The sequence below is a fragment of the Phyllostomus hastatus genome, unplaced genomic scaffold, assembly GCF_019186645.2.
Source record: "Phyllostomus hastatus isolate PE091 unplaced genomic scaffold, TTU_PhHast_1.1 phas_scaffold_501, whole genome shotgun sequence".
NCBI classification, from domain to species: domain Eukaryota; kingdom Metazoa; phylum Chordata; class Mammalia; order Chiroptera; family Phyllostomidae; genus Phyllostomus; species Phyllostomus hastatus.
Genome location: NW_025334033.1, coordinates 27,513,702 through 27,537,675, shown reverse-complemented (window position 1 = coordinate 27,537,675; position 23,974 = coordinate 27,513,702). Strand labels below are relative to the sequence as shown.

The window sequence follows — 23,974 nt, the reverse complement described above, 5'->3', positions numbered from 1 at the left end:
AATATCTTTCCATCCCCTCATTTTTTAGTCTCTGTGTGTCCCTACAGCTGAAGCAAGTCTCTTGCAGGCAGCATACAGATGGGTCATTTTTTAAAATCCATTCAGCCACTGTGTCTTTTGATTGGAGTATTTAGTCCACTTGTATTTGAATTAATTATTGATAAGTATGTACTAAATACCATTTTGTTAATTGTTTTCTGTCTGTTTTGTAGCTCCTCGCTGTTCTTTTTTTCTCTTGCTCTCTTATTTGTGGTTTGATGACTTTCTGTAGTGGTTTGATGACTTTTCTTAGATTTCTTCCTCATTATCTCTGTATCTGTTATAGGTTTTGCTTTCTGGTTACCATGAAACTTACATATAGCAATTTATATTTACAACAGTCTCTTTTAAGATGATAACTTAGGTTTGATTGTATTCTAAAACTCTACATTTTTACTCCCCCACCCATGTTTTATGTGTTTCACATAATATTTTACATCTTTTTATCTTGTGTACTCCTTAGGTAATTATGGTTGCTATAGCTATTTTTACTACTTTTTAATAAAGATTTTGTTTATTTCTAGACAGAGAGGAAGGGAGGGAGAAAGAGAGTGAGAAACACTGACATGAGAGAGAAACATCCATCAGTTGCCTCTCACTTGCACCCTGACTGGGGACTGAACCCAGATCCTAAGCATGTGCCCAGCCAGGGAATTGAACTTCACTTTGCAGGATGATGCCCAACCAACCGAGCTACACTGTCAGGGCTATTTTTACTACTTTTGTCATTTAACCTCATGTGAACTTATTACCTTTACTATATACTTACATTTACCTATGAGATTATACTTTTATATGTTTTCTTGCTAGTTAATACTCTTTCTTTTCAGCTTAAGGAAGCCCCTTGTAACATTACTTTTAAGGCTAGTTTAGTGGTGGTGAACTCCTTTAGCTTTTACTTGTCTGGAAGACTATCTCTACTTCAATTCTGTATTATATACAACTTGGGTGGAGCACTCTTAGTTTTTGTTGTTGTTTTTTTCTTTCTATACTTTGAGTATATTGTGCCCCTCCCTTTTGGCCTGCAAATTTTCTGCTGAAAAATCTGACAGTCCCTATGGGGATTCCCATGTACATAAGTTGTTTTTCTCTTGCTGCTTTTAAGAGTCTCTCCTTGTCATTAACTTTTGACATTTTAAGTACAATGTGTCTCAGTGTGGGTCTCTTTGAGTTCATCTTCTTTGGAATTCTCTGGGATTCCTGGGTCTGGATATGTTTCTTCAGGTTAAGGAAGTTTTCAGCCGTTATTTCTTCAAATAAGTTTTCTGGGGCCACTATAATGTAAATGTTAGCCCACATGATGGCGTTTCATAGTCCCTTAAGCTATCTTCACTTTTTTAAATCAGGGTATTTGTCGGCCTGTGATTTTCGTCAGGACATTCTTTTTTATTGTTGCTGCTCTGACTTTGTGCATCCCTGTGCCTCTCTGAGCTTACTAATACTTCTGAGTCATCGTGTCCGCTGTGGAGCCCCTCCAATGCATTCATTCTTCAGTTCAGTTACTGCAGTCTCCGGCTCTGCGGCTTACACTTGGTACTCTCTTACAGTTTCTGTCTCTTTGTTGAAGTTCCCACTGTGTTCATCCATCCTCCCAATATGGGTGAGCATTTTTCTGACCATTACTCTGAACTCTTTATCAGGTAAATTACTTATCTTTGTTTCATTAAGGTTTTTTTCTGAGGTGTTTTTTTTTTTCCCTGAGGTGGTTTTTTTTCCCCCCCTTGTTTGGAACATGTTCCTCTGTTCATTTTGCTTGATTCTCTGTGTTGCTTTCTAAGCATTAGATGAAGCAGGCACCTCTCCCATTCTTGAAGGGAGTGGCCTCATGTAGGAGATGAACCTTAACATTTAACGCTGCCCTAGTTCTCAGTTGTCTCTCAAAACAACCTGTGATTGTCCAAGCAGCCTGTTTTATTTTTAATAACTCCCAGTAGCTGACAGTGTGCCAAGCGTGTCAGTGCCCCAAAAGGGGAGGATCTCCACTGACCACTAGATTCAGTCTGAAGAGAAGGCAGACTCTCAGGCAGCAGCTTTTCAAGAGTGTAAAAACATACACAGTCCCCTGGGACCGTAGGCACAGCCCTGCTGGCTGTCAGAGCCAGGTGATCTGGAGGTGTCCCCGGGAGCTGAAAAAATGGAGTTCCATCTGAGTATACAAGCTCCCTTCTGGAAGGTACCAGCAAGCTGTTGCAGGTGAGGGGAGCGCGAAGATGGTGTACCCAGGCTACACTCCCTGAGGGCACCTAAGTAGGCCCCTAGATGTGTGCGTCAAACCTGAAGGCTGCCCCTCGGGCCAACGGCCCAGCACACACAAATAGGCCTCTCTTAAAGAAAGACTGGGGCAAAGGGGGAGCATTTCAGTCTGAGGTCTGTGCAGTGCCGTGGAGGCAGTAGCCTTCCAAGAACTATCGCACTGTAAGAGACCAGTAGGGCCCAGGAATGCAGGTCCCCCTGGGCAGCAGCTGCAAAATCCGGGGCACCAGACATGTGTAAGAGCTCTCCTCCTAGAGAGTGGTGCTCTGGAACACAGAAGATGGGAAGCAGGAAGATAGCGCCTACCCTTTGAGGTCTCAGGAAGGATTATAGTCAGGCCTTAGATGTGTGTTTAATTAGAAGCCTGCCCTTCAGGCTGTAGCTATGAAGATAAGCTAATAAGCTGCTTTTCACAGAAAGAGCTCCTAAGTCTGCTGCCTTTTGTTGTGCCCTGAGGATGGCAGCTATTTAAGAATGTTCTCTCTCAGTTATAGTGCTGTGGGACTTGTGGGTGGAATCCCCGCTGGCCCAGGACAGGCCATGGAGAGTTGTCCTCTGGCAGCAGCCACCAACACCAGGGTACCAGTCATGCAAAAGCTCCTCTCTGCAGACACTCGCACTCTAGAGGATGGCAGAGGGAGAGCATGGAGATGGCACCTGCCAGCCTCCATCCCCAGAGCAGCCCCACCCTCAAGCAACTGCTGTAGATTAGCAATTGAGCCTCCTTCACACAAAGCCTTTGGCTTTTCCCTCATCAGCCTCTGTGCTAGGCCCTGGGGTGGTGAGTCTGCAGGAGACCTTTAAGAGCCATTTCTCAGTTCACTACCTGTGGCCTCCTGAGTTGAGGGCTCATCTCTCAGGTGCAAATGTTAAAAACTGCAGTGCCCGACATGGGGTTCAGACCCTTCAGTCCTCAGGAAGAAGCTGTGGGTTTTAGGTCCCTCTCAACTGTGGGTCACCATGCCAGGGGTGGAAGGGATTTTGTCTCAGCCTCTCCTACCCACTTCAGTTGTGGTTTCCTTCTTACTTGCCTGATGTGCAGGAGTTGCTCAGCTAGTGGTGGTGTTTTTTTTCCAGAGGAAATTTTTCTATATTTCACTATAGATTCAGTGCGTACTTGGGAGGTGAGCTCAGGGTTTTTCTACCTCACCACCTTGCACGGAACCCTCTCTGCCACACACCTTTGCAATGTCCTTGCTCCCTGATCGCAGCACCTGGAATGTGCATCCCACCTGTCTGCCCTCAACTCAGTGTCGTTCTCACTTTTTTTTTTAGGCTTTCCCACCGTGCATTGAGCAGTGACTCCTCTCTCTTCAACTCTGTCCTGACAGAGCTGATAAATGCAACACTGCTCACCAGCTTTTTCATATCAAGGATGGCAGGCTCCTAGGAAAGGGTATGCACGGCTTTGACCTTGTGCAGAGGGGGGCAAACGTAGGTTTACAGTTGTGAGTACATGAAACACAGAACTTGTTCTTTTTTGTAAGAGTCATAACCTGCATGTCTTTTCCACACAAACAACTATAAACCTACTGTCGCCCACCCTGTATTTCCTGAAGCACATCTCATACCCTCAGTGGTGCTGTCCTCAGGGGCCTCCCAAGTTCCACATTTCTAGCTGTGAAGAGCACGGACTACACTGTGATATGACTGGCTGGTGTTTCAGATCCCTTTACTGATCACTGTGGTGCTTGTGAGTTCTACAGCTGAAATCACAGGAACTTTCATCATCAAGTATTTGTTACATCATATAAAAAGCTGCGGCCTTGGGCCAGGGTTGGTGAGGATGAGGTACAGGATAGAAAAATAGAATTTTCCATATTTAAAAATGAGCAGAAAAACACTCAATAAACTAGGAAAAGAAGGCGACTTCTTCAACATGATAAAGACCATATAAGGAAATCCCAAAGCAAATATCATATTTGTGGTCAAAGGATGAAAAACCTTTTCTCCTTTTCCCCTAAGATCGGGACCTAGACAAGGATGCCTCTTTCCCCATGTCTGTTCAACATAGTATTAGAAGTTTTAGCCAGAGTGATTAGACACAAAAGAGAAATAAAAAGCATCCAAATTGAAAAAGAAAAAAGTAAAATTATTTCTTCAGATTACATGAGTTTATATGTAGAAAACCCTAAAGATTAAAGAACAAAGCCCTGTTAATATTAGAATAAATGAATTTGGCACAGTTGTAGGATATAAAGTCAACACACAATCACTGTTTTTATAAACTAACAATGAACAATCCAAAAAAAGGAAATTAAAATAATTCTGTTTACAATAGCATCAAAAATAATAAAATTCTCACTGATAACATTTAACCAAGCAAAAGACTGGTCCACTGAAAACCACTGAAGAAATCTGTGAGAACCAATGCATGGAGAGACATCCCGTGTTGTGCGATGGGAGCCTTACTGTTACCATGACAACACCACCCACAGCAACCCACAGATTCCATGCAATCGCTATCAAAATCTCAATGGCACTTTTTTTGTAGACTTAGAAAAAAGCCCATTATAAAATTCATACAGCATCTCAGAGAATCTGACCTAGCCATAATAACCTTGAAAAGAACAAATCTGCAGGACTCACAACACTTTCTAATTTCAAAACTCACTATAAATATAAAGTTACAGTAATCAAAACAGCATGGTGCTGGAATACAGTCAGGCACATAGATCAGTGAACTAGAACAGAGAGCCTATAAATAAACCCTTAAATATATAGTCCACTGATTATTGACAAGAGCAACAGGCCCATGCAAAAGGCAAAGGACAGTGTTTTCAACAAATGGTGCTGGGAAAACGGGATATTCACACACAAAAGAGTGAAGCTGGACCCTTACCTAATACCATACATAACAATTAACTCAAAATGGATCAAAGACCTAAACATAAGGCATAAAACTCTTAGAGAAGATACACAGTTTGCCAACATGCATGAGAAAAAATACTCAACTTTATTAATCATTAGGAAATGCATATCAAAACCACCATGAGATACCACTTTACACTCATTATGACGGTGATAATTTTTAAAACAAAAAAAATGGAAAATAACATGTTATCCAGAACATGGAGAAATTAGAACCCTCATGCATTGCTGGTGAGAGTGTAAAATGGTACAGCCACCATGGAAAACAGTTTGATGGTTCCTCAAAAAGTCAAACACAGAATTACCCTATGATCCAGCAATTCCCCTCCTAGGCCTATACCCAAAAGAACCGAAAGCTGGGAGTCCAACAGGTATTTGCACATTTGTGTTCATAACAGCACTATTCACAATAGCTAAATGGCGGAAGCACCCAGCCCTGCATCACCCCACTCCTTTTCTGCAAAGGAAGCCCCCCTTCTCCAGTGACCTTCTGGTTTCCAGCTTCTTCCCAACTCAAAGGAGGTTCTTTTCACCTTCCCCCAGACATGTTCCTCCTTTGTGTTTTCTTTCCTTCTACTTTTCTGAGAGGCTAAAACATACAGGGTGACCACAAAGTGCTCCTACAGCCAATTCACACACAAGATAGTCCAGAGTCTCCCCCTTTTCGTGTGAGGCCATGCAATAAACCGAAATGGAATGAAGCCCCATTAGATAGCTCACAAACAAGCAATACAAGCAGAGCATAGATTTCCGAACACTCAATTTAAAAAGCAGTGGCCCAGCTGCCTCTAGAAGCTCTCTTTCTGTTTTCACACCTCTCTGTGCAGCTGCGACAAAGCCCCACAGCTGCCACTGTGCCCCAGACAGCGAGGCAGCCCCACTGTCTCAGCAGCATCAGGCCAGAGGACTAGTGTGCCCGTGGGTGGCTGCCAGGGAGTTTTAGTAGAGAAGGAACATTAGACTTCCTAGCTGAACTCGTTGAGGATGACCAGTCATCTCCACCTGGGGTTTTTTAAGCTTCTTAAGCTCTCCTGAAAACCTAATGCCCATTTGTAATGGTTTCTATAAGTTTGAAACAAACAGGTTTTTTTCTCAAAAGTTGCAACTGCTGCCCTTTTATAAAACAGCTTTTAGATCAGTTTTTTTAAAAAAATATCCTTCACCATGTATTTTTGGACAGTGGACATATAAGGAAAATATGTTTATTTTCCTCTTTGCACTCTTTTTTAATTGTCCCCAAATGTCCTTGTTTGAAACACATCTGCACACATATTTAAGAGGCAGACCGCCTGGATACAGCATATCCTTGACAGTCACGGATGCAACAATTGCCATTTTCAATATTTGAAAAGTCTGACCCTGGAATGCACTACAGTTTAATGTTTTACAGCAGCACAGATGTGAATTTCACCTCCGAGCTCATACTTGGAAGTGAAGGAATCACGTGGCCAGTGAATAATCTCTAGCAGGGACCGGCTCTCAAATCTCAGCAAAGCTTTGTTCTCTACTGGCCTTCACATCTCTCACTAAGGATCTCAAGAATTGGCTTACATTTTTCACTTGTATTTCATGAGGGGGAATAAATATGCCACTGGGGTCTTTGGAATGCCTAGGATTCTCAGGGGTTTCAGGGCCCGTGTACCCCACAAGAGCCAGTCTTCTACATTACATGAACTGCTGAATGGCATTCCCATGGAGAGCAGGGAGTGAAACCAATCGCTGAAGTTACTAGATCACCTTTATGTATTAAGTAAATTTAATTTAGGAAAGCAGCAATTGGGAAGTATGTATAAATGAGTCCATGTTTTTTACTCCTTCAAAATACCTAATTATAAAGGTGACACAATAGGTTAAAGATTTCAAACATAAAGACCTAGAACACATAAGCCACAAATCCTTTTCTTCCTGAATCCCATCCCCCTAAGGTAATCACTGTGAACAGACAGTGAGTGCTGTTCAGGAATTGAATGCACATAGGAATTTCTTTAGTCATACACAAATAGATTAATTCTATATACATACTTCCATGGATAGTGTTTTGCTCTACACTATTTTGTATTCACCTTTCTGTGGCCTGGCTATTCACCAACTTCAGCTTTCTTAATTGCTACAAAGTATAATTTACTGAACCAATGCCCTACTGTTGGGCATATAAATTATTTCTGATTTTTTGCAGTACCAGAGAATGCTTCAATGAATATCTTTTACATATGTTACTGTCCTCATTTGCCAGTGAAATCACTTTGTCTAAGGAAATGCCTTTTAAAAATGATGGTCGCCCTGGCCAGTGTGGTACAGTTAGTTGGAGCACAGTCCTGCAAACTGAAAGGTCGCAGGTTCAATTCTAGGTCAGGATACATGCCTCAATTGCAGGTTTGGTCCCTGGTGGGGCCATGTTCGAAGGGCAATAGATCAGTGTTTCTCACCCTCTTTCTCCCTCCCTCCCTCTCTCTCTAAAATCAATGGGTATGTCCTCAGCTGAGGATAAAAAATAAAATTTTTAAAAATGGTGATCACTACTCTCCAAAAACAACTGCACCAATTTCTACTCCTAACACCAATATGAGTGCCCACTTTCCAAAACTTTTACTAACAAAGGATATAATCAGATAATCTATCTTTATCATTCTGACAAACTTTGCTTTACTTACACTTTCTTGAATGTGAGACATTTTTCAGTGTTAAATTGACCATTTGCATTTTTTCTTGTTCATATACTTTGTCCAAGTACTTGTTTTCATGTGTTTATTACAAATATTTGTTTTTAGTTTACCATCTCCTTTTGCCATTTTTCTTGTTTGTAGCACCAACCAACCACCTGAGCTCTGTCACACCCTCCCCTCCTGGATGGTCTCAAGAAAGAAAGGCTGGCACTACGGCATTCTGGGACAGGCAGTCGGTGAAGGGCCACAGAAAGCGGTAAGAACCGTGTTTGTGAGCGATTTGGGACGGGGGCGCACCGCCAAGAAGGAAGGAAAAGAAGCCTGAACAAACCAGTGTTTGTAGGGCTTCCAGCCAGAGATCAGGTGGATTCGCTGGGTTTTGTTAAATATTAGGAAGTATTTTTCAAATAAATATCCACATATTTATATCAAGGAAAACTTTTTTTAAACTAATGTCAACCTTACCACTGTTCTGATGAAATAATCCAATTTAGATTTAGATTATGTAGTTTAAGGCTAATTCCTTTAATAATTTGATTCTCACTGATTTCCTCTAGCTGATCAAATAATGTTTATTTTATGGTTAAGTTTGCCTATAGTCACATGCTGTAAATATAAAGAGAAAATGAGCTGACCTTTGATATGAAGTATATTGTGATATTTATCTCAAATAGGCCAAAAACAGTTGTGGAGAAACACTGCAGGCATATATTTTAAGGAAAAGTGGAGTGGGCGGGGCTTCCTTAAATTTTCCCTGTACTCCTGCTCAAAAGACACGACACTTGGGTAGTCAGGAGCAGACTGAAAGTGTCTATACTGTGCAGAGTCGGCTGGCTCTTGTTTCCTAGAGTAGTCCAGTGTCTCTGATAGTCATCTCCTGAGAGACTTCCAGAAACACACTGAGCAACGGTTCCACGAGCAATACCTCCGCAGCTCCTCTTTTAACAAGCCAGACTCTACACATTGCACCCTTGACCCAGGGAAGACTGCCCTGCCCCCAACGGTTACATCTTTATCAGAAGTTTGATTCTAGGGCAGCACTGCCCAGAATTTTCTGCAATAATGGAAAAGTCCTGCATCAGTGCTGCCCAGTAGTACAGCAGCCACCAGCCACGTGGTTACTGAACACTTGAAATACGGCTAATGCAGGTGAACAACTGAAAATTTTAAATTTTATTTTAACTAAATTTTAGTAGTCACATATGACTGTGGTTGCCATACAAGAGAGTGCAGTTTTCAACTAACAGAATCTTTTTTTTAAAGAAAAAATATCTACCTACCTACCTATTGATCTATCTATAATTATGACAGTACTCCTTAAAACAGTTCAGCAAGAGAAAAGAATTACTTTGGGCAAAAATACAATTTAGGGCAGAAACTGTTATTTGCCTTCAGTGTTCAATTACTCAATGACAGAACACGTGCTACGTCCTCCTTCTTCTATCCTAGTGTCTCCTTTCCTGACCAATGGGCACAGTCAGTCATTACAGTGGTTGCTCAAGGATAGGTCTTTTGCCTTCACTAACGTGGTTAATATTCATCAAGGAAAAAGGCTGTTCAAAATCTTGCAAAGTACATGTGCATCTCAAGTCTTGCAATTACAAGTAGGGCCTCAGGTTTAACCATTGGTGGTGTCAACAAATTTCTTAAACTACTTGTCATATAAAAGAATTAAATAACACCATAATTTATAAAACTTTGCTAAATGTTCATTCTTCCTCTGGATACTAGTTGGATATCCATAAAATAAATTCTATTTCATTAGGTCAGAAAAGGTTTTGTTATGGATTTTCACTTTTAAAAGAGAAAGATGAGAAATATTTTATATTTGACCTAGTATCTCTGGTAGGCATTCTTATTAAATAGAATTTTTTTTTGGACAGGGAGAAACATTCAGGTTTGATTTAAGTTACAACACAAATTCACTAAAGTGATTAACAACGCAGTACAAACAGGTGGAGCTTATACATATATTCAGGTATTCAGAGGGAAAAAAGAATTCTAGACCGTTAACTTAGTATCTTACCTCGTAATGAACAAACTGGCCCATTTTCTTGATTCTTAGAGCGTTTATTTCTGAACTGACTTGGAATATCTAATGAAAGGTCTTAAAAAGAAATAGGAAAACAGTTGTTAAAGCCATATAACCACATTCGAAAAGTAATTTCAAAAATTGACATATTTTTAATGATTTATTACCACTGTCTTAATTTTAAAAGGAAACATTAAAATTATTGTAATACAATATCATATCGCCACATACCAAATATATCTTACCTAGGAATGGGTCAAACTTTCTAGATTCTGTCCCACATATGAGGCAGTTAACCTCGTTTTGGAGAATGCCCCCGAATATAGCTGTGACAACTGTAGATGCTCCATTTCTAAAGAAAACCACACAGGAAAACACATCAGTAAAAAACTAAGGTAAATGTGTAAAAGCTCCTATAGGTGACTCCCTTTGGGGGAATGTATATCATTTATATTGATTTAAATTACAAAAGTGTGCAAAAACTTCAGAACTATATAGATGTATACTAAATAAAAGGTTTAAGCCATTGACGGGACTGCCCCCAGGCCCTCTTCCAACCGCACAGTAACCCACACTGGACATTCACCCTCCCCACCAATCGGATATCATGACACCTGCATTCAGGGCAGGGGGGCCCTCTCCCCACAGATACATCCCCAAGGGAAGACGGAACGGCCTGATACTGGAATTTCTGCAAGGCCTCTCATCTTACACGGGGCTCCCAATTACTTTACTTTGAACCACCACCTCACTCAGAGATAGATTTCCACTTTTCAGGTGGTCATCTGTCAAGCTTGGGAGAAAAAAAGTAAGAAATTTAATACTTATTTAGTAATTTCTGGTGGAGGTATGACTTCACAATTGAAATGCTGAATATTGCTGTCAATGAGCCTTTTAAGAAACTAACTTAAAAGGATATTATAAACAATCTCTTTGTGGAGATCAAGGACACACCACTTTAATTAAAAAACCAACTGTCCTAATGTCAGCGAACCTCCCGGTGCCTCGGCTCCCTCAGATGCCCCTCTCAGAGGCGGGTGCGGAGATGAGATGAGTTATGTAAACACGCACAGTGCTTTCAGATGAGTGCTGACCAATAAGGAAGCCCTTAGAGTGTGTTAAGGACTTTTTATTACCATGATAATCAGGATGACACCTGGCCTTTTGCTTTCCTTAAGTACCGATTTCAAACACGGACCTCACTCTTCTCGACAGCTGCCTGGCACGTCACAGCAGGGACACAGAGCGGACCCAAGAACAACTGAGAAAGTGCACCAGTGACAGCACGACGGGGGCAGCACACGCCCAGTGCCACGCCAAGCAAGCACCTTGTTTACTACCTCAGTTAACCCCATGGCGAGTCTGAGGTGGATGCCAGTCTCCCCCTTTCACAGACCAGGAAGCTGAGGTCCAGAGGGTCAAGTATCTTGGCCCAAGGTCTTAGGTGCTGGTCTGGCCTAAAGAGCTGTTCTGAACACTATGCTCGTGCTCTTAATTTAACCAGTATCATGCATACTGAGTCTGTTTCAATATTTTGCTGTCAGCAGTAGCACTACAACAAGCACATACGTCACTCTTGGTGCACTTGCACAGTTAACTTGAGCCAGTAAACGCTTCTAAGCTAACAGGGATCAGAGGCACTTTGGCATGTGTGATGAACAGCACTCCTGATACACTGAGCTGTGCTTTCTGAATGGCTTTTTGTTTAGGAATTAAACAAAAGCCACATACGGAAAGAACTGTAGAACACAATGTGCATCGTAGGTTTTAGGCTTCGTGTCTGTGTCCTAAACAAAGGGTGTACCCAAATAACAACCACTGAAAATAAAGGCACTGTGACTGACCCTTTCATACTGATGTTTACATATAATGCTGCCTTTAAAAAAAAAGTTTACTGATGTAAGAGAGAAACAATGACTGCGAGGCCTCCCATACATGCCCCGTCTGGGGATGGAGCCCACAACCTGGGTGTGTGCCTTGAAGGGGAATCAAACCCCCAGCCTTTTGTTGGTGTACGGGATGATGCTCCAACTTAGCCGGCCAGGCCAGGGCCAATGCTGCCTCTAATTTAAGTAGAAGCTAGTACTTTGTTACAAAGCAGAACATTTAAACTCAATGTAGTTCTTCCTTTGTAATCTGCCTCTGAGAAAAGAATGCTAATCAAGCCAAAATGCAGAAGAGAATTTTTCATTTAATACTATTTTTAGTTTGGTGCTAGCAGCAAGAACAATTCTACCAAAGGTCCTTCCCTTTCTGTATTGGGTTCTAAATGGAGTCATAGTTACGAGGACCTGGAAGGCCAAACCTTTTGAGAAGAATGGCAGTTCATACTGCTTACCCTGCTCTGATACAGCCAGATTCACTCTGAGACTGTTCAGTCATTAAAAAGACCTCCTACTCATCAGATTTATGGACTGCCAGGCAGCACTACAGCAACCTCTATGTATTACCTACTCTTTGTTTCTTTGGGGGAGTTTGTCTTAGAATCCCTTTCCTGCATAGGTCAACACAAAACTTTTCAAAAATATGAACCAAAGGAGATACAACTAACCAATATCCAGGTTGAAATATCATAAAGCATCTATGCCTCAAGCAAAATAAACATTCTAATCTCAATGTACATTTTGGGGTATCAGTACTTGGAAAAGCAATCCAAAAGGTTTGTTTTACTCATATCACGAGGTAAGAAAAAAATTCTAAGAACTTACAAATTCCTCAATTTCAATAAAGAACAGATACACAAGGTCTGTCCAGAATGTATCCAGCCATGTAATATGAAAAAGAGACATTTATTGAAGATAAAAGAAACACTGTACATAGGACAATAATGTCTCAGTTCCCTTCAAGGTAGGCACTTTGGGACCTCACACAGTTCTCCTGATCACCATCAGCTGCCCCATTGTATTTTCCTGAATCTCACTGACAGCCGGAAATCTCTTCCCTTTCAAGGGTGATTTTAGTTTTAGGAAAAGCCAGAAGTCATGGGGAACCAAATCTGGGCTCTATGGGGGCTGAGTCACCTGGGTGATTTGATGTTTTGCCAAAAAGCTGCATGGGGCATGATACATGAGTGGGTGCATTGTCCTAATGAAGCTGCCAATCACCAGTTGCCCACAGGTGTGGCCTTCTGAATCACTGGAATAGTTTCCATGGAGGAATTTTCAAGCTTAACACAACATTTGCTGCAGGTTAGTTGCTCTCCTCACTCAATCATTTTGAATGTAACAGTCACACAGTACACATGCTCATTCAATGATGTCTTCCACCCCCACTGACTAGTACAGTGAAGTCATCATTGTTCACTCATGCACATTCCAGTCCACCCTCCGTGGCTGCCAGGCTACATCGATGTCATGCAAATTGTTCTTGTTATATTAACAATGGCTGGACTTTTTCCAGACAGACCTTGTACTTAAGGAAAATTCAAATCCAAACTATTGTAATTCACATTCAAAAGTATTTTAAGCCTTTGTTTTTAGTGAACAAATATAATTATTTTAGTATATGAAAATAAGTCTTCAATCCATTACTCAATGCATTTGGAAGAAAACTTTTAAGTGCTAAATTGTACAAATATTTGCTATTGTTTTTCCAAGTTGTAAAATGAGCTATATCAAATAACAATCAGAACTACACCAAGATACAAATATAAGATGCCTCTGTTCTGAAAGTGTGAGACACGGGCCAGCCCATATGGTCACAAAGCTCAAGTGCACAAAATTTTCAGCAAAAGTTAAGGAAAACTCTCCACCTTCCATTATAAATCTAAAAATAAGACCAACAGAAGTGTCTAAAGCTCTTCTAAAACACCAAAAGAAACTCAATCTTACATGCAACATTTGTTACTTGCAGACAGAGTAGAATTCTCCTGAAGAATTGCCGAGCGGGAAACGCCATTGAAACCGCCCTGAAGTTCCAAGTGCAGGTGATCCAAAAGGTAGCGCATGAATTCGTGGGCATCCTGCTGCTGATAGCCCCTGAAACAAACAGAGACAGCCTGTCACTGGGGAGGCTCCGCCTGCACAGCTGAGCAGGCAGGAAGGAAAAGCACTGGGCAGGGCTGCTGCCCTGTGCTCAGAGCACAGTGAGGCTCCTGGGTGTTTTATCCCACTCCCTCCATGTTTTACACATAAAATTTCTCAACGAAGGAAAAACTCTACTACTTAAACACAAGTCTGAAAACATGAACAATTTAGAGCTAACTGGACTTGTCATTATCTCGACTGACCCCACTTTAGAGGTGAGGAACACTGAGAGGCCAAAAAAGGGGGTGGGGTCAGGGGTGTGATTTGCCTGAAGTCCTGCAGAGATGGGACTGTTACCCACGTCTCTCTCCTGGATGGACCTGAACCTTCCCACTATGCCACTGGCCCCTCCAGAAGACACACAAACTGTTGAAATTTCATATCTTAACCTCACCATAAAACTAGGTCTAACCACCACTATATGAAATATGGAATTTACACCTAACTTTTTTAGATTGAAAATACTAATTTTAAAACAATGACTGAAAGGAGAAGAAAAATGTCTAAAAAGTTGAAGGCATCTACAATTGTACACTTGCATACTAATCTCAGTTTAGAAGACATTTTTAAAACAGATACTTTAAAAATGCATTGACACAATTATTCTCTATCCAAAAACCTGAATATATATCAACATATTTTTAGGTTACTTCTTACACTATATTCAGATAGGAAAGTGTATGGAGTTCTTATCCAAATCAATGAGAAGCAAGCAGGAATGGAGGCTGACAGAAAATACAGCGGGTGCAGGTGGGAAGCCACAGACGTCTGGGTGTATAAAGGAAGGGAGGCAGTGAAATACAAGGTGCTCTCATAAAGCTGCAGATAGAAAAGACTTCTGCCTACATTTTGCCAGCATGCAAGGTTCTCTTTAATCTATCCTCAAAATCTCACGTTTTTCTGGCTCAGTCTTGAGTCAAAACTTCCACCGCTCTTCCAGGCAATGGTTCTAACAAGCAAATTCCTTTCAACCAGAGGTTCCCCCGGTATATATGTTCCCCCTTTTCCTGGAATTTCTCCTAGAAATTATAAATTATGAAAACAATCTGCCTAATCATTGGAACTTAAACCAGAAGTCACTTTAGCATTGCACTATAACTTTTTCTGAACTGCGTAGCTACTAAACATAATGTGTGCAAGTGTTTTTTCTGAGTCATAGGAATAAAAATGTTAATATTCACACTCAAAAGTATTCAAAGTTGGTAGTTCCTTTGCATATCTGAGGAGGAGATTTAAACTTTTTCAACACAACATCCTTTTTGTCATGACTCAAAGGTAATATTACTATTTGAGGTCATCTTTGAAATTCTATCGCATATTTAATTCACCAAAATAATGATACCTAATCATGTTTCTAAAGTGGATCATAAAAAAAACAGTACCTTATATTTATGCCGATTTGCATTTTCCTCAAATACATATCCATCCCTTTTTTAAAAATAATCTTTCTAATGTTCCAACCATACCATGAATCTCATTTTTTACATCAAGGTACATTACTTTGTAATATTTCCTTTACCATAAGAAACACATTTTTGACCTATACAAGGTCACAGAACACTCAGCTGTTTTATAAGGGTAAATTATCAGTTTCTTCTTTAATTTGTGATCTTTACCAGAAAACAGTCTCTTCAAAGACTATGGAAATTTTCTGGATCTGACTGAGACATTTACAATTCTATTTTTAAACATTTAAATAAACCTTTCATTGACTAATCTGAAAGTGTTGATAAATACTATTTAGTATGTTAAATTCAACAGAGTTCAGTTATCTTTTTAATTACTTGCCAATTATATCACACAATCTGGGCTTCAGAGTCTGCTCTGCAGTCAGCTTGGGTTTCTCTTGTTTGATAATCATGTTAAAGGCAATGCTCCTCGCATCTGGGTGCAGTGTTTATGTTCTGTGTATAGATTAGTTCACCGATGTCACCCAAAGAGACGCTTGTGAGTTAGAGGAAGTGGATTTATGAAGAACCCCGGCATCTCTGTGACAGGGCACAGCCACGAGAAAAGGCAGGGAGATAACAGCGGCTCCAATTTTAGCACTTCCTCATCCCCACTTGTTGGCCACCTCAAGGACTGCCTCCTCCAGGAAATCCGTGTCATAAGAGGCTGTGAGAAATAACTGCTGGAGAGCACAGTGCAAATATTAAAAGCCTAAAAGGTTATGAATTGTCCATTCTGAATGAGGGGGCCGAGAAAGAGGGGCACTGTTGAAGCACAACATACAGGAAATGGGGGCAACGGGCTCTTCACCACAATGTCTGGCACGATGAGGCCAGTCACGTTCACCCACGTCTGTAAAAGAGCCAGATGCGCCCACAGAGAACGATCAGAGAACATGGCAGCTGGCTTGAGTGTGAACAGAATACAACCACACAAAGGGACTTGTGTGGTGCCCCGACACGCACACCGTGACACGCACCTGCACACTGCTGACTCCTCTCTGCGCCTGGCAGTTCCAGCACACAGTGTGTGAAACGGCACGGACCAATAAGGAGTAAAACATGCCTCTAGCAGTGATTTCCAACCTTTCCCATCTCATGGCACGCACAAACTAACTACTAAAATTCTGCAACACACCAAAAAAATACATCTTTTGCGAATCCAACACAAAAAAATGGGCATAATTTTGATTCATTCACACCAGATGGCTATCGTTGTGTTGGTTGTTGTCACTTTTTACTTTGACAATCTAAGGGAAAAGAGGTCAGCACCCCTGACTACAGGGTCAGGTATTGCATGTTTTAAAAATTCTGGCAGGACACTGGTTGAAAATCACTGCCCTACAGGATCAAATTTTTATCATTCTAGAACTTTTTTTCTAAAATACCTAGGACACAGTAAAGTTTTAGGTTCCATTCATATTTAAAGTATCTTTAACATTCATAAAAGGATTCTAAATTATTTTGAACTCTAAATAATTTGTTCTGTACAAAGTATCTGCAAAACCAAAACCAGTTCAGGTTAGCTCTTTCTATCCAGTGTGCGGCACCGATCACCGCCGGATTTCTTCATGGCAAAAACACCAAAAAAATGAAGATTCCAAAAATGACTTTTTTTGTTTACAAACACAAAAACACAATAGCAAAATTCCTAGTTAGAACTATTTTTGTTTAAATATAAAATATCCTGCGCAGTACTTGTTAAAGTTCTCTATATAACCCCATTAGGATTACTATTAAATTATAACAGCCAAAGACCTATTTATTGTGTACAAAGATCTTTCATGTTTTCTACAAAGCCAAGTAGAATAGTTAGCAAATATAAGAACAATGTTCCAGTAATTTACTCAACTCATCATCTTTAAATGTTAATTACAAGAACTAACTTTTTTAAAAACTGAAGAACACTTTTGGGAAGTCAAGGTGAATATTTAAATTGAGTTATCTGTGAAGGTGGAAATAGCACATAAGTGATATGAGAAGCAAGGAAATAAGTACCAGACCTGACCTGAATTATCTAGAGGCTGTCCTGGAGAGTGTTAGCGTTAAGCTGGACCCTAAAAAAAGAGATGGGACCACAAGGCAAATACCATAGTCAGGAAGCACATGACAAAGATACGGAGGTGACAAGACAAAATCACATGAAAGAAAGCAAAGGGTAGCAGAAAAGACTATCAAAATTACAAAAGCCAGTATCTTTGGAATCAGCAGTTCCTCTTTTAGGTACCTGCATGTGTAGGAATGAGACCATCCACTGCAGCACAGTTTGGAACAACAGAAGATTAAAAACAAAAGTCTCCTTTCTTAGGGGACTCTTAAATAGATTGATACAACCATAAAGTAGAAAATTATGCAGTTCTAAAATGGACTGAAAAAGCTATTTATATACTAATATGAATCATCTCAAAGTAGGAAAACAGATGTTACCATTTATGTTAAAAATTATGTTTAAAGCTGTTACTATTTAGGTTACAAACACACATGCTTATATATGCACACAGAGAATATCGCTGAAAGGACACATAATAGTCTAGTAACTGGTTACTTCCAGAAAGCAAAATGAATGGCTGGAGAATAGAGTAAAACACAAAGATTAAATCCCTATCAAGAGTCTGACTAGGTGATGAGGCTTTTTACATTAAATCCAAACCTAATTAGTGGTAACTTAACAGCCATTTCCACCTTTCCAACTAAAAGTCAAGAAATACTAGAATCCAGCCCTGGCTGGCGTAGCTCAGTGGATTGAGTGCGGGCTGGGAACCAAAGTGTCCCAGGTTCGATTCCCAGCCAGGGTATATTCCTGGGTTGCAGGCCATAACCCCCAGCAACCGCACATTGGTTTCTTTCTCTCTCCCTCTCCCTCTCCCTCCCCCTCCCCCTCTCCCCCCTCTCCCCTCTCCCCTCTTCCCTCTCCCTCTCCCTCTCTCTCTCTCTCTCTCTCCCCCCCTCCCTTCCCTCTCTAAAAATAAATAAATAAAATCTTAAAAAAAAAAAAAAAGAAATACTAGAATCCTTACAAAATCAGTTTCTCCTGGGAGGAGATTTAAATAGCATGGTATACACAAGAGAAATTTCCTTCCAATCAAAGTTCAGAGGTAACAAGAGTCAATCACAAGGACTTAAGAGTTCTTTAAAGTTGTTACCTTTTAAACATTTCTGTATGTTAGCAACATATCTAAACCACTGTTAGGCAATGATATGCTAAGTTTCACTACAGCATGCTGGTTTTGTGTTAAAAAAAAAAGGAAAAGGAGAGTGATGTACATAAGGTGCAAAAATGATGACTAGCAAGAACCACAACTTGCCTCAAGGGGTAAAATCAACAGAAGGAGGCATAGCCATGGTCAGAAACCCACAGTGCACCAAATCTGCTACTGCCCGAAGCCCCACGGGCGGGAGGGGAGGGGAGGGGGGAGGCGGGGAGAAGAGGCAGGGTCCTCTGCCAGCAGGGCTGTTTCCCTCCTCGCAGTAAGGCTAGAGAGCGAGCACAGAAAACACAGCAACTCCACAGCCACACGTTCGGATGCAGCCCGGCCACACTGCGCACAGTGAATCCCAACGGACTTCAGAGCCCAGAGCAGAACAGGGAATATAATGCATGGATTTCTACCGATTACATCTGGACTGTTTTTAGTTGAAATAATAAGACAGTGTATGGTAGTAATTATTTATAAGATTCTGAATAAAGGAAATAAATAAATTTAAGAAAGAATAAAGGAAATTTGGTCCAGTATTTTTCCTAGAGTACACAAAGTTATTTATAAGGGCTTTGTTTTTATAACAACAAAATATCCTACCCTTTGTTAAAGACATTTCTAACATCTACCTATTATTTAAACATTTGTCTAGTGAAATATATCCAACTTCTATTTTTCTCCTTTAAACAAAAATAAAAAGCAAAGCCAGTCTTTACTATTTAGAACACTGCCACTTCACTGGAAATTGCCTCAGAACAGTGTGAAGACTAATATTAATGTTTTAAGTACTTTTCATTACATAACACTTACCTAAAATTCGGCATAATCTTCCAAACGACATAAAATAAGGACTCTGGGCTAAACGCAGTCTGGCTCCCTTGCCACAAAGCACAGAGTGTCTTTCTGAACTCTTCGACCAAAGACCTGGGAAAAAAGAAGGGACGATACTCTTAGCATTAACGAGAGACTGCTATTTCAATGCATAACGTCCAACTATAACTTCATAATATATAAAAATATGAAAACGTAAAAAGGGTTGGTCTCTTCTGAGCTAAGTCTGACAGTTAAGTAAGAGCATCTCAAAAACCCATGTATATAGTTAATTACTGACAAAACCAGTTTTTGGACCATATGATGAAGTTTGTGCCTAAGTACTGCCACATTTGCACAATAAAGCAATGGATAAGCTAGAAACCAAATTACTTAAGAATATACATTTTTAAAACTTAATACAATTAACAGACCCTCTCTCTCCATCCCCTGCATTCCCCTCCTTGCCCCTCCCGAGGAGCACTTCCTGCCCTTCGGTGCGCGCCCACTGCTTGTCTGTGCCACAGAGGCTTCGTCTGACCACAGAGCACTCGCTCTACACAGAGCACTCTCAGAAATCCCAATCTAAAGGCCACACTTTCTCATGGCTACTTGTATTCAGGTTTCTCCAGCTCCCAACAGGGACTTTCCACTGGGTGTCCTATTACTTCAAAGTCAGTGTGTAATGAACCTGCTCTCTGTACTCTCCCTACTGTCCCCCAATATCCACTCTCTTCTTCTCCACGGGAATACAACTTCCTTTTTTTTTTTTCTTGGCACATGAACTCCTAGAACAAACAACTCTGAATGTGTCCAACTTCTGAGAAGTTTCCTTAAAGAAAAACAGTCCTTATTAACCTCTTCCTTTTTCCCTTCTGGCTGGAATGAGGATGAAACGGTAGCACTCCAGCAACCATCCTGGACTATGTGGCTAAGAGCCCCACACCAGGGCTGGTGGAACAAAGAGCTAGAAGGAGCCTGATGACCATGTAAAACATGCCTAGACAGAGCTGTTTCTCACAGCCCTCCAACTTCCGCAAGGGAGTTTCAGTCACCGTTAATTTTGGTTATCTATGCATGTAGCTAAACTGATAAACCTCCTTAACTTCAATGACTATATCTATCAATACACCACCATACTCATGGACACCTAATTCATATCTCAGGGAATCTCAATACCTCTTTCTCAATCCGTTATCCAGTAGATCCCTGGAATACAAAGCATATTTTTTATTTTTAGTGCCTGAACTTATGTTGGAGGAATTCTCCACCTTAAGAGTTCTGGTGAGAGTCAGAGCCTGCCTCCACTGTGGAAGCTGGAAGGGCCCATGCCTCCAGCCCTCCCGCTGCAGCCAAGGCTCAGGTACATGGCATGGGTTCTGCCTCTTTGAAGCAGGTATCTGTGAGGCAAAGAAGCTGGGGCAGTGTCAAATCCTTTGTGTGGCAAAGGGCATCATCTGGAGTGCAGGGCCAGCAACAACCACATTCTCCCAGCACTGGCTCCAACAGTGCCGGCAGTGGGAGCTCTGGCATTGCACTGACGGCGGGAGCAGTGATGTCTTCGTGGGACAGTCTGTGGGGTAGTTGTGGCTTTGGCTCTGGATGCCCAGACTTCAGACCTGATTTTCTATCCATCCAGTAATGGCAGGGGCTCCAATGAGACCCTTCAGTAAATTTCTGCCTAAGATGGTGAGAAGCAATTTCTATGGTTTGTCACTAAGCCCTAAATGGCATTCGTCACATACCAGTCATTTTTCCCTTAAGTTTTGTGCACATGTATCTTTTCCTCTTCATTTCACTGCTATCCTCTCCAAACCAATTACTATAGAGTGTGAAACCTCCTTGAATACAGGCATTTTCCAGTTCATCCTACATGCTGTTATCGAAACACCACTTCCAGTGATGTCATTCCATCCCTGCTTCAATCAATGCCTGGCTTTAAAGCCCCCCCATATTTTGGCTCTAGCCATACTGTGCTCTGGTCTACTGTGCTCTGTCCCAGTCTCCCTCAGCCACCTAGACAGAACCCGATTTTAAGGCGGCTTTCTGGAATGTGTTTGGACAGGATGTGTGGGTGTAGGGATGGGCAGGCAGGGAAAACATTACATTAAAATTTGCACAGATTATTAACCATTGCCCTATTTCAGTAATGGTATGAAAAAATGTGCCCCTGACAATCACAATAAGACAGATTTTCTAAACCCCAAATAGAGCATGTCTGCATTGAATACATATTGGTTCTCAATAATTTGTCCATTTTTTCCCTCTTCATGTCAATGAAAAATTGTATTGATGACCACAAATTAACTTTATTATCGATGATGGGTTTACCCAACACTGTCAGACAAATCAATTCACAAAGATTAATGATATTCATGCTGGTCTACACCTAGAACTGTATTTCATATACAAATGTCAATTTTAGAACATCCAAATTCACAAAGACTTAACTAAGAGTGCTAAATTTATGCTGCCTTTTAGATAAATACAAATATAAGAATTCCAACAATTATTAAGATTACCAGCTAGATACTTAAAACACGATTTTTAGAAGAAGAGTTTTTAAAAATGTATGTGCCCATGAACTCACACATGCAATGGAAATCACCAGTAAGAGTCATTTGTTTTGTAGCTCAGAGCCAGAAAGGACATATTCTTAGAACTCACACATTGTTGTCCCCTTGGCTCCTGGTGTGGTATGTGCGCCTTCCTGCCGTCTTCCCATTCCTTAACTCCACCGCGGGCAGTTCTTTGAAATAACAGCAAAACTGTTCAATGTTACTATTTAAAAAGGAAGGGAAGAAAATTATTTTTTTAATACACTAGGATGGCAAAGAAAGTTCTGTGAAACGTACATATGGATTTTGAAAATGTGATCTTTCCATTTTTCCTTTAAATTGTACTCAATGTAGTCTCTTGCACTGAGTTTCTTCATTGTTTCCACATTTATTCTAAGAAACAGTATAAATATTGTAGGTGACTTTGTAGAAAGTCATCTTAAAGCAGAACCTCTGTTTGAGAACTCCTTAATCTTCAATCCCCACCCCCACATCTACAGGTTATCATCATTTCTTTTTCTCAGGGTGCTGGTGTCCAATTGGTCAACAACTCCCTGAAATCCTCAAACAATAACAGACTGTGAAACCAAATGCATTGTTCAGATACACAGAGTAACAAGGAGAGTTCAGTCATGATTAAAATCTCTTCTTTGGCCCTGGCTGGCATAGCTCAGTGGATTGAGCACGGGCTGCGAACCAAAGCCTCCCACTCAGGGTACATGCCTGGGTTGCAGGCCATGACCCCCAGCAACCGCACACTGATGTTTCTCTCTCTCTCTCTCTCTCTCTCTCTCTTTTTCTCTCTCTCCCCCTTCCCTCTCTAAAAGATGAATAAATAAGTAAAAATGAATAAAATCTTTGTTAAAAAATCTCTTCTTTGAGCAAACGGGATAAGCTAACAGGAGAGATCAAATCCAGCTTCTGCTCCTTGTCAGCAAGGTGGCCTTGGGGAGATCATTTATTCTGACCTTTGACAGCTCATTAAAATCTAAAAGTATACAACTCTCAAAATAATTTACTCTCTACCACCTAGGTCAGCCTTCTTGGTCATTTTATATTGACTGCCTTTCTTACATTCTGAAGATCTTCTAAACATCCAGTCTTATGACCACACCTAAGACTCAACTAATGATTCAAGTAAGTTTTCTGATCGAGGTTCCCTGTAGCCCAGGAGTGTGCAAACTACAGCCCCCACACCATATCTGGCCCTGGGCCCGTGAGCTTTTACATTTTAAACAGCTATTTAAAATGGGTGGGTGGGTGGGTAGCGGGGGAAAAGAGTATATGAGACTATAGATGGCATGCAAAGATTAAAACTACCAAAACATGTGTATAAAGGACCCACGGACGAAGCCAGAGGGGGCAGGATGGAGGGTGGGAGGTGGGGCTGGGTGGGGCAGGGGAAAGCAATGGTGGGAAAATGGAGACAGATGTATTTGAATATTAATAAAAAATGATAAAAATTTTTACAGAAACACACTTGACAAAGAATGACAAACGTTTTACAGAAAAAGTTTGCTGGCTTCTGCTCTAGCCCATTTGAGAGGCAACAGGAAACAATAATAGCAAGCAGCCACTTAACGCTAGGCACTTTTCTAATACACACTTTACACAAATCGCACTATTTAATCATCCCAACAACCCTGTGCAGTAAAACGATTATCCCCACTTCACTGATGAGAAAGACTAAGGAATTGAGGTGACCTGCCCCCAGCCTTATGACGAGTCAGGAGCAGAGAGGGTCTGAGCTCACGCCCCTGCTCTTAACCACTCCACCAGAACCTCACATCAGACACGTAAGCTCTGATTGTCCCATTACCTGAGTGACTGAAGGATGGCATTCATAAAACATGTGTTCCCCAAATTCCGAAGGCCTGTGGCACAAATGGCCGTGGTGCTTCCCTGTAAGATGGAACAAGAAGAGGCCATCAGTAGTGCCAAGAGAAGGCTGGCTGTTTCAAACATCAAAGCAAAGCAAAGGCCTATGATAATTTAAACTCTAGAATTAAGATTCCAAACTTGGAATTTGTCCTTTTCTGTCCAATCAGTGTTTCAAACTCTATATTTCTGTATTAGTG

The 23,974-nt window shown here is 41.0% G+C and overlaps 1 protein-coding gene across 1 annotated transcript in view; it reads right to left on the bottom strand.

Annotated features, from left to right (window-relative positions):
- Positions 1 to 23,974, bottom strand: part of USP3 (ubiquitin specific peptidase 3) — a 90,047-nt gene that overhangs the window by 13,331 nt on the left and 52,742 nt on the right. The window contains exons 6-11 of the mRNA XM_045822717.1: positions 23,716 to 23,798; positions 22,006 to 22,119; positions 19,339 to 19,452; positions 13,689 to 13,835; positions 10,104 to 10,210; positions 9,853 to 9,933 (exon numbers count right to left, since the gene is read on the bottom strand). Coding sequence (XP_045678673.1) covers positions 9,853 to 9,933; positions 10,104 to 10,210; positions 13,689 to 13,835; positions 19,339 to 19,452; positions 22,006 to 22,119; positions 23,716 to 23,798 — 646 coding nt within the window. The remainder of the gene's footprint in view (positions 1 to 9,852; positions 9,934 to 10,103; positions 10,211 to 13,688; positions 13,836 to 19,338; positions 19,453 to 22,005; positions 22,120 to 23,715; positions 23,799 to 23,974) is intronic.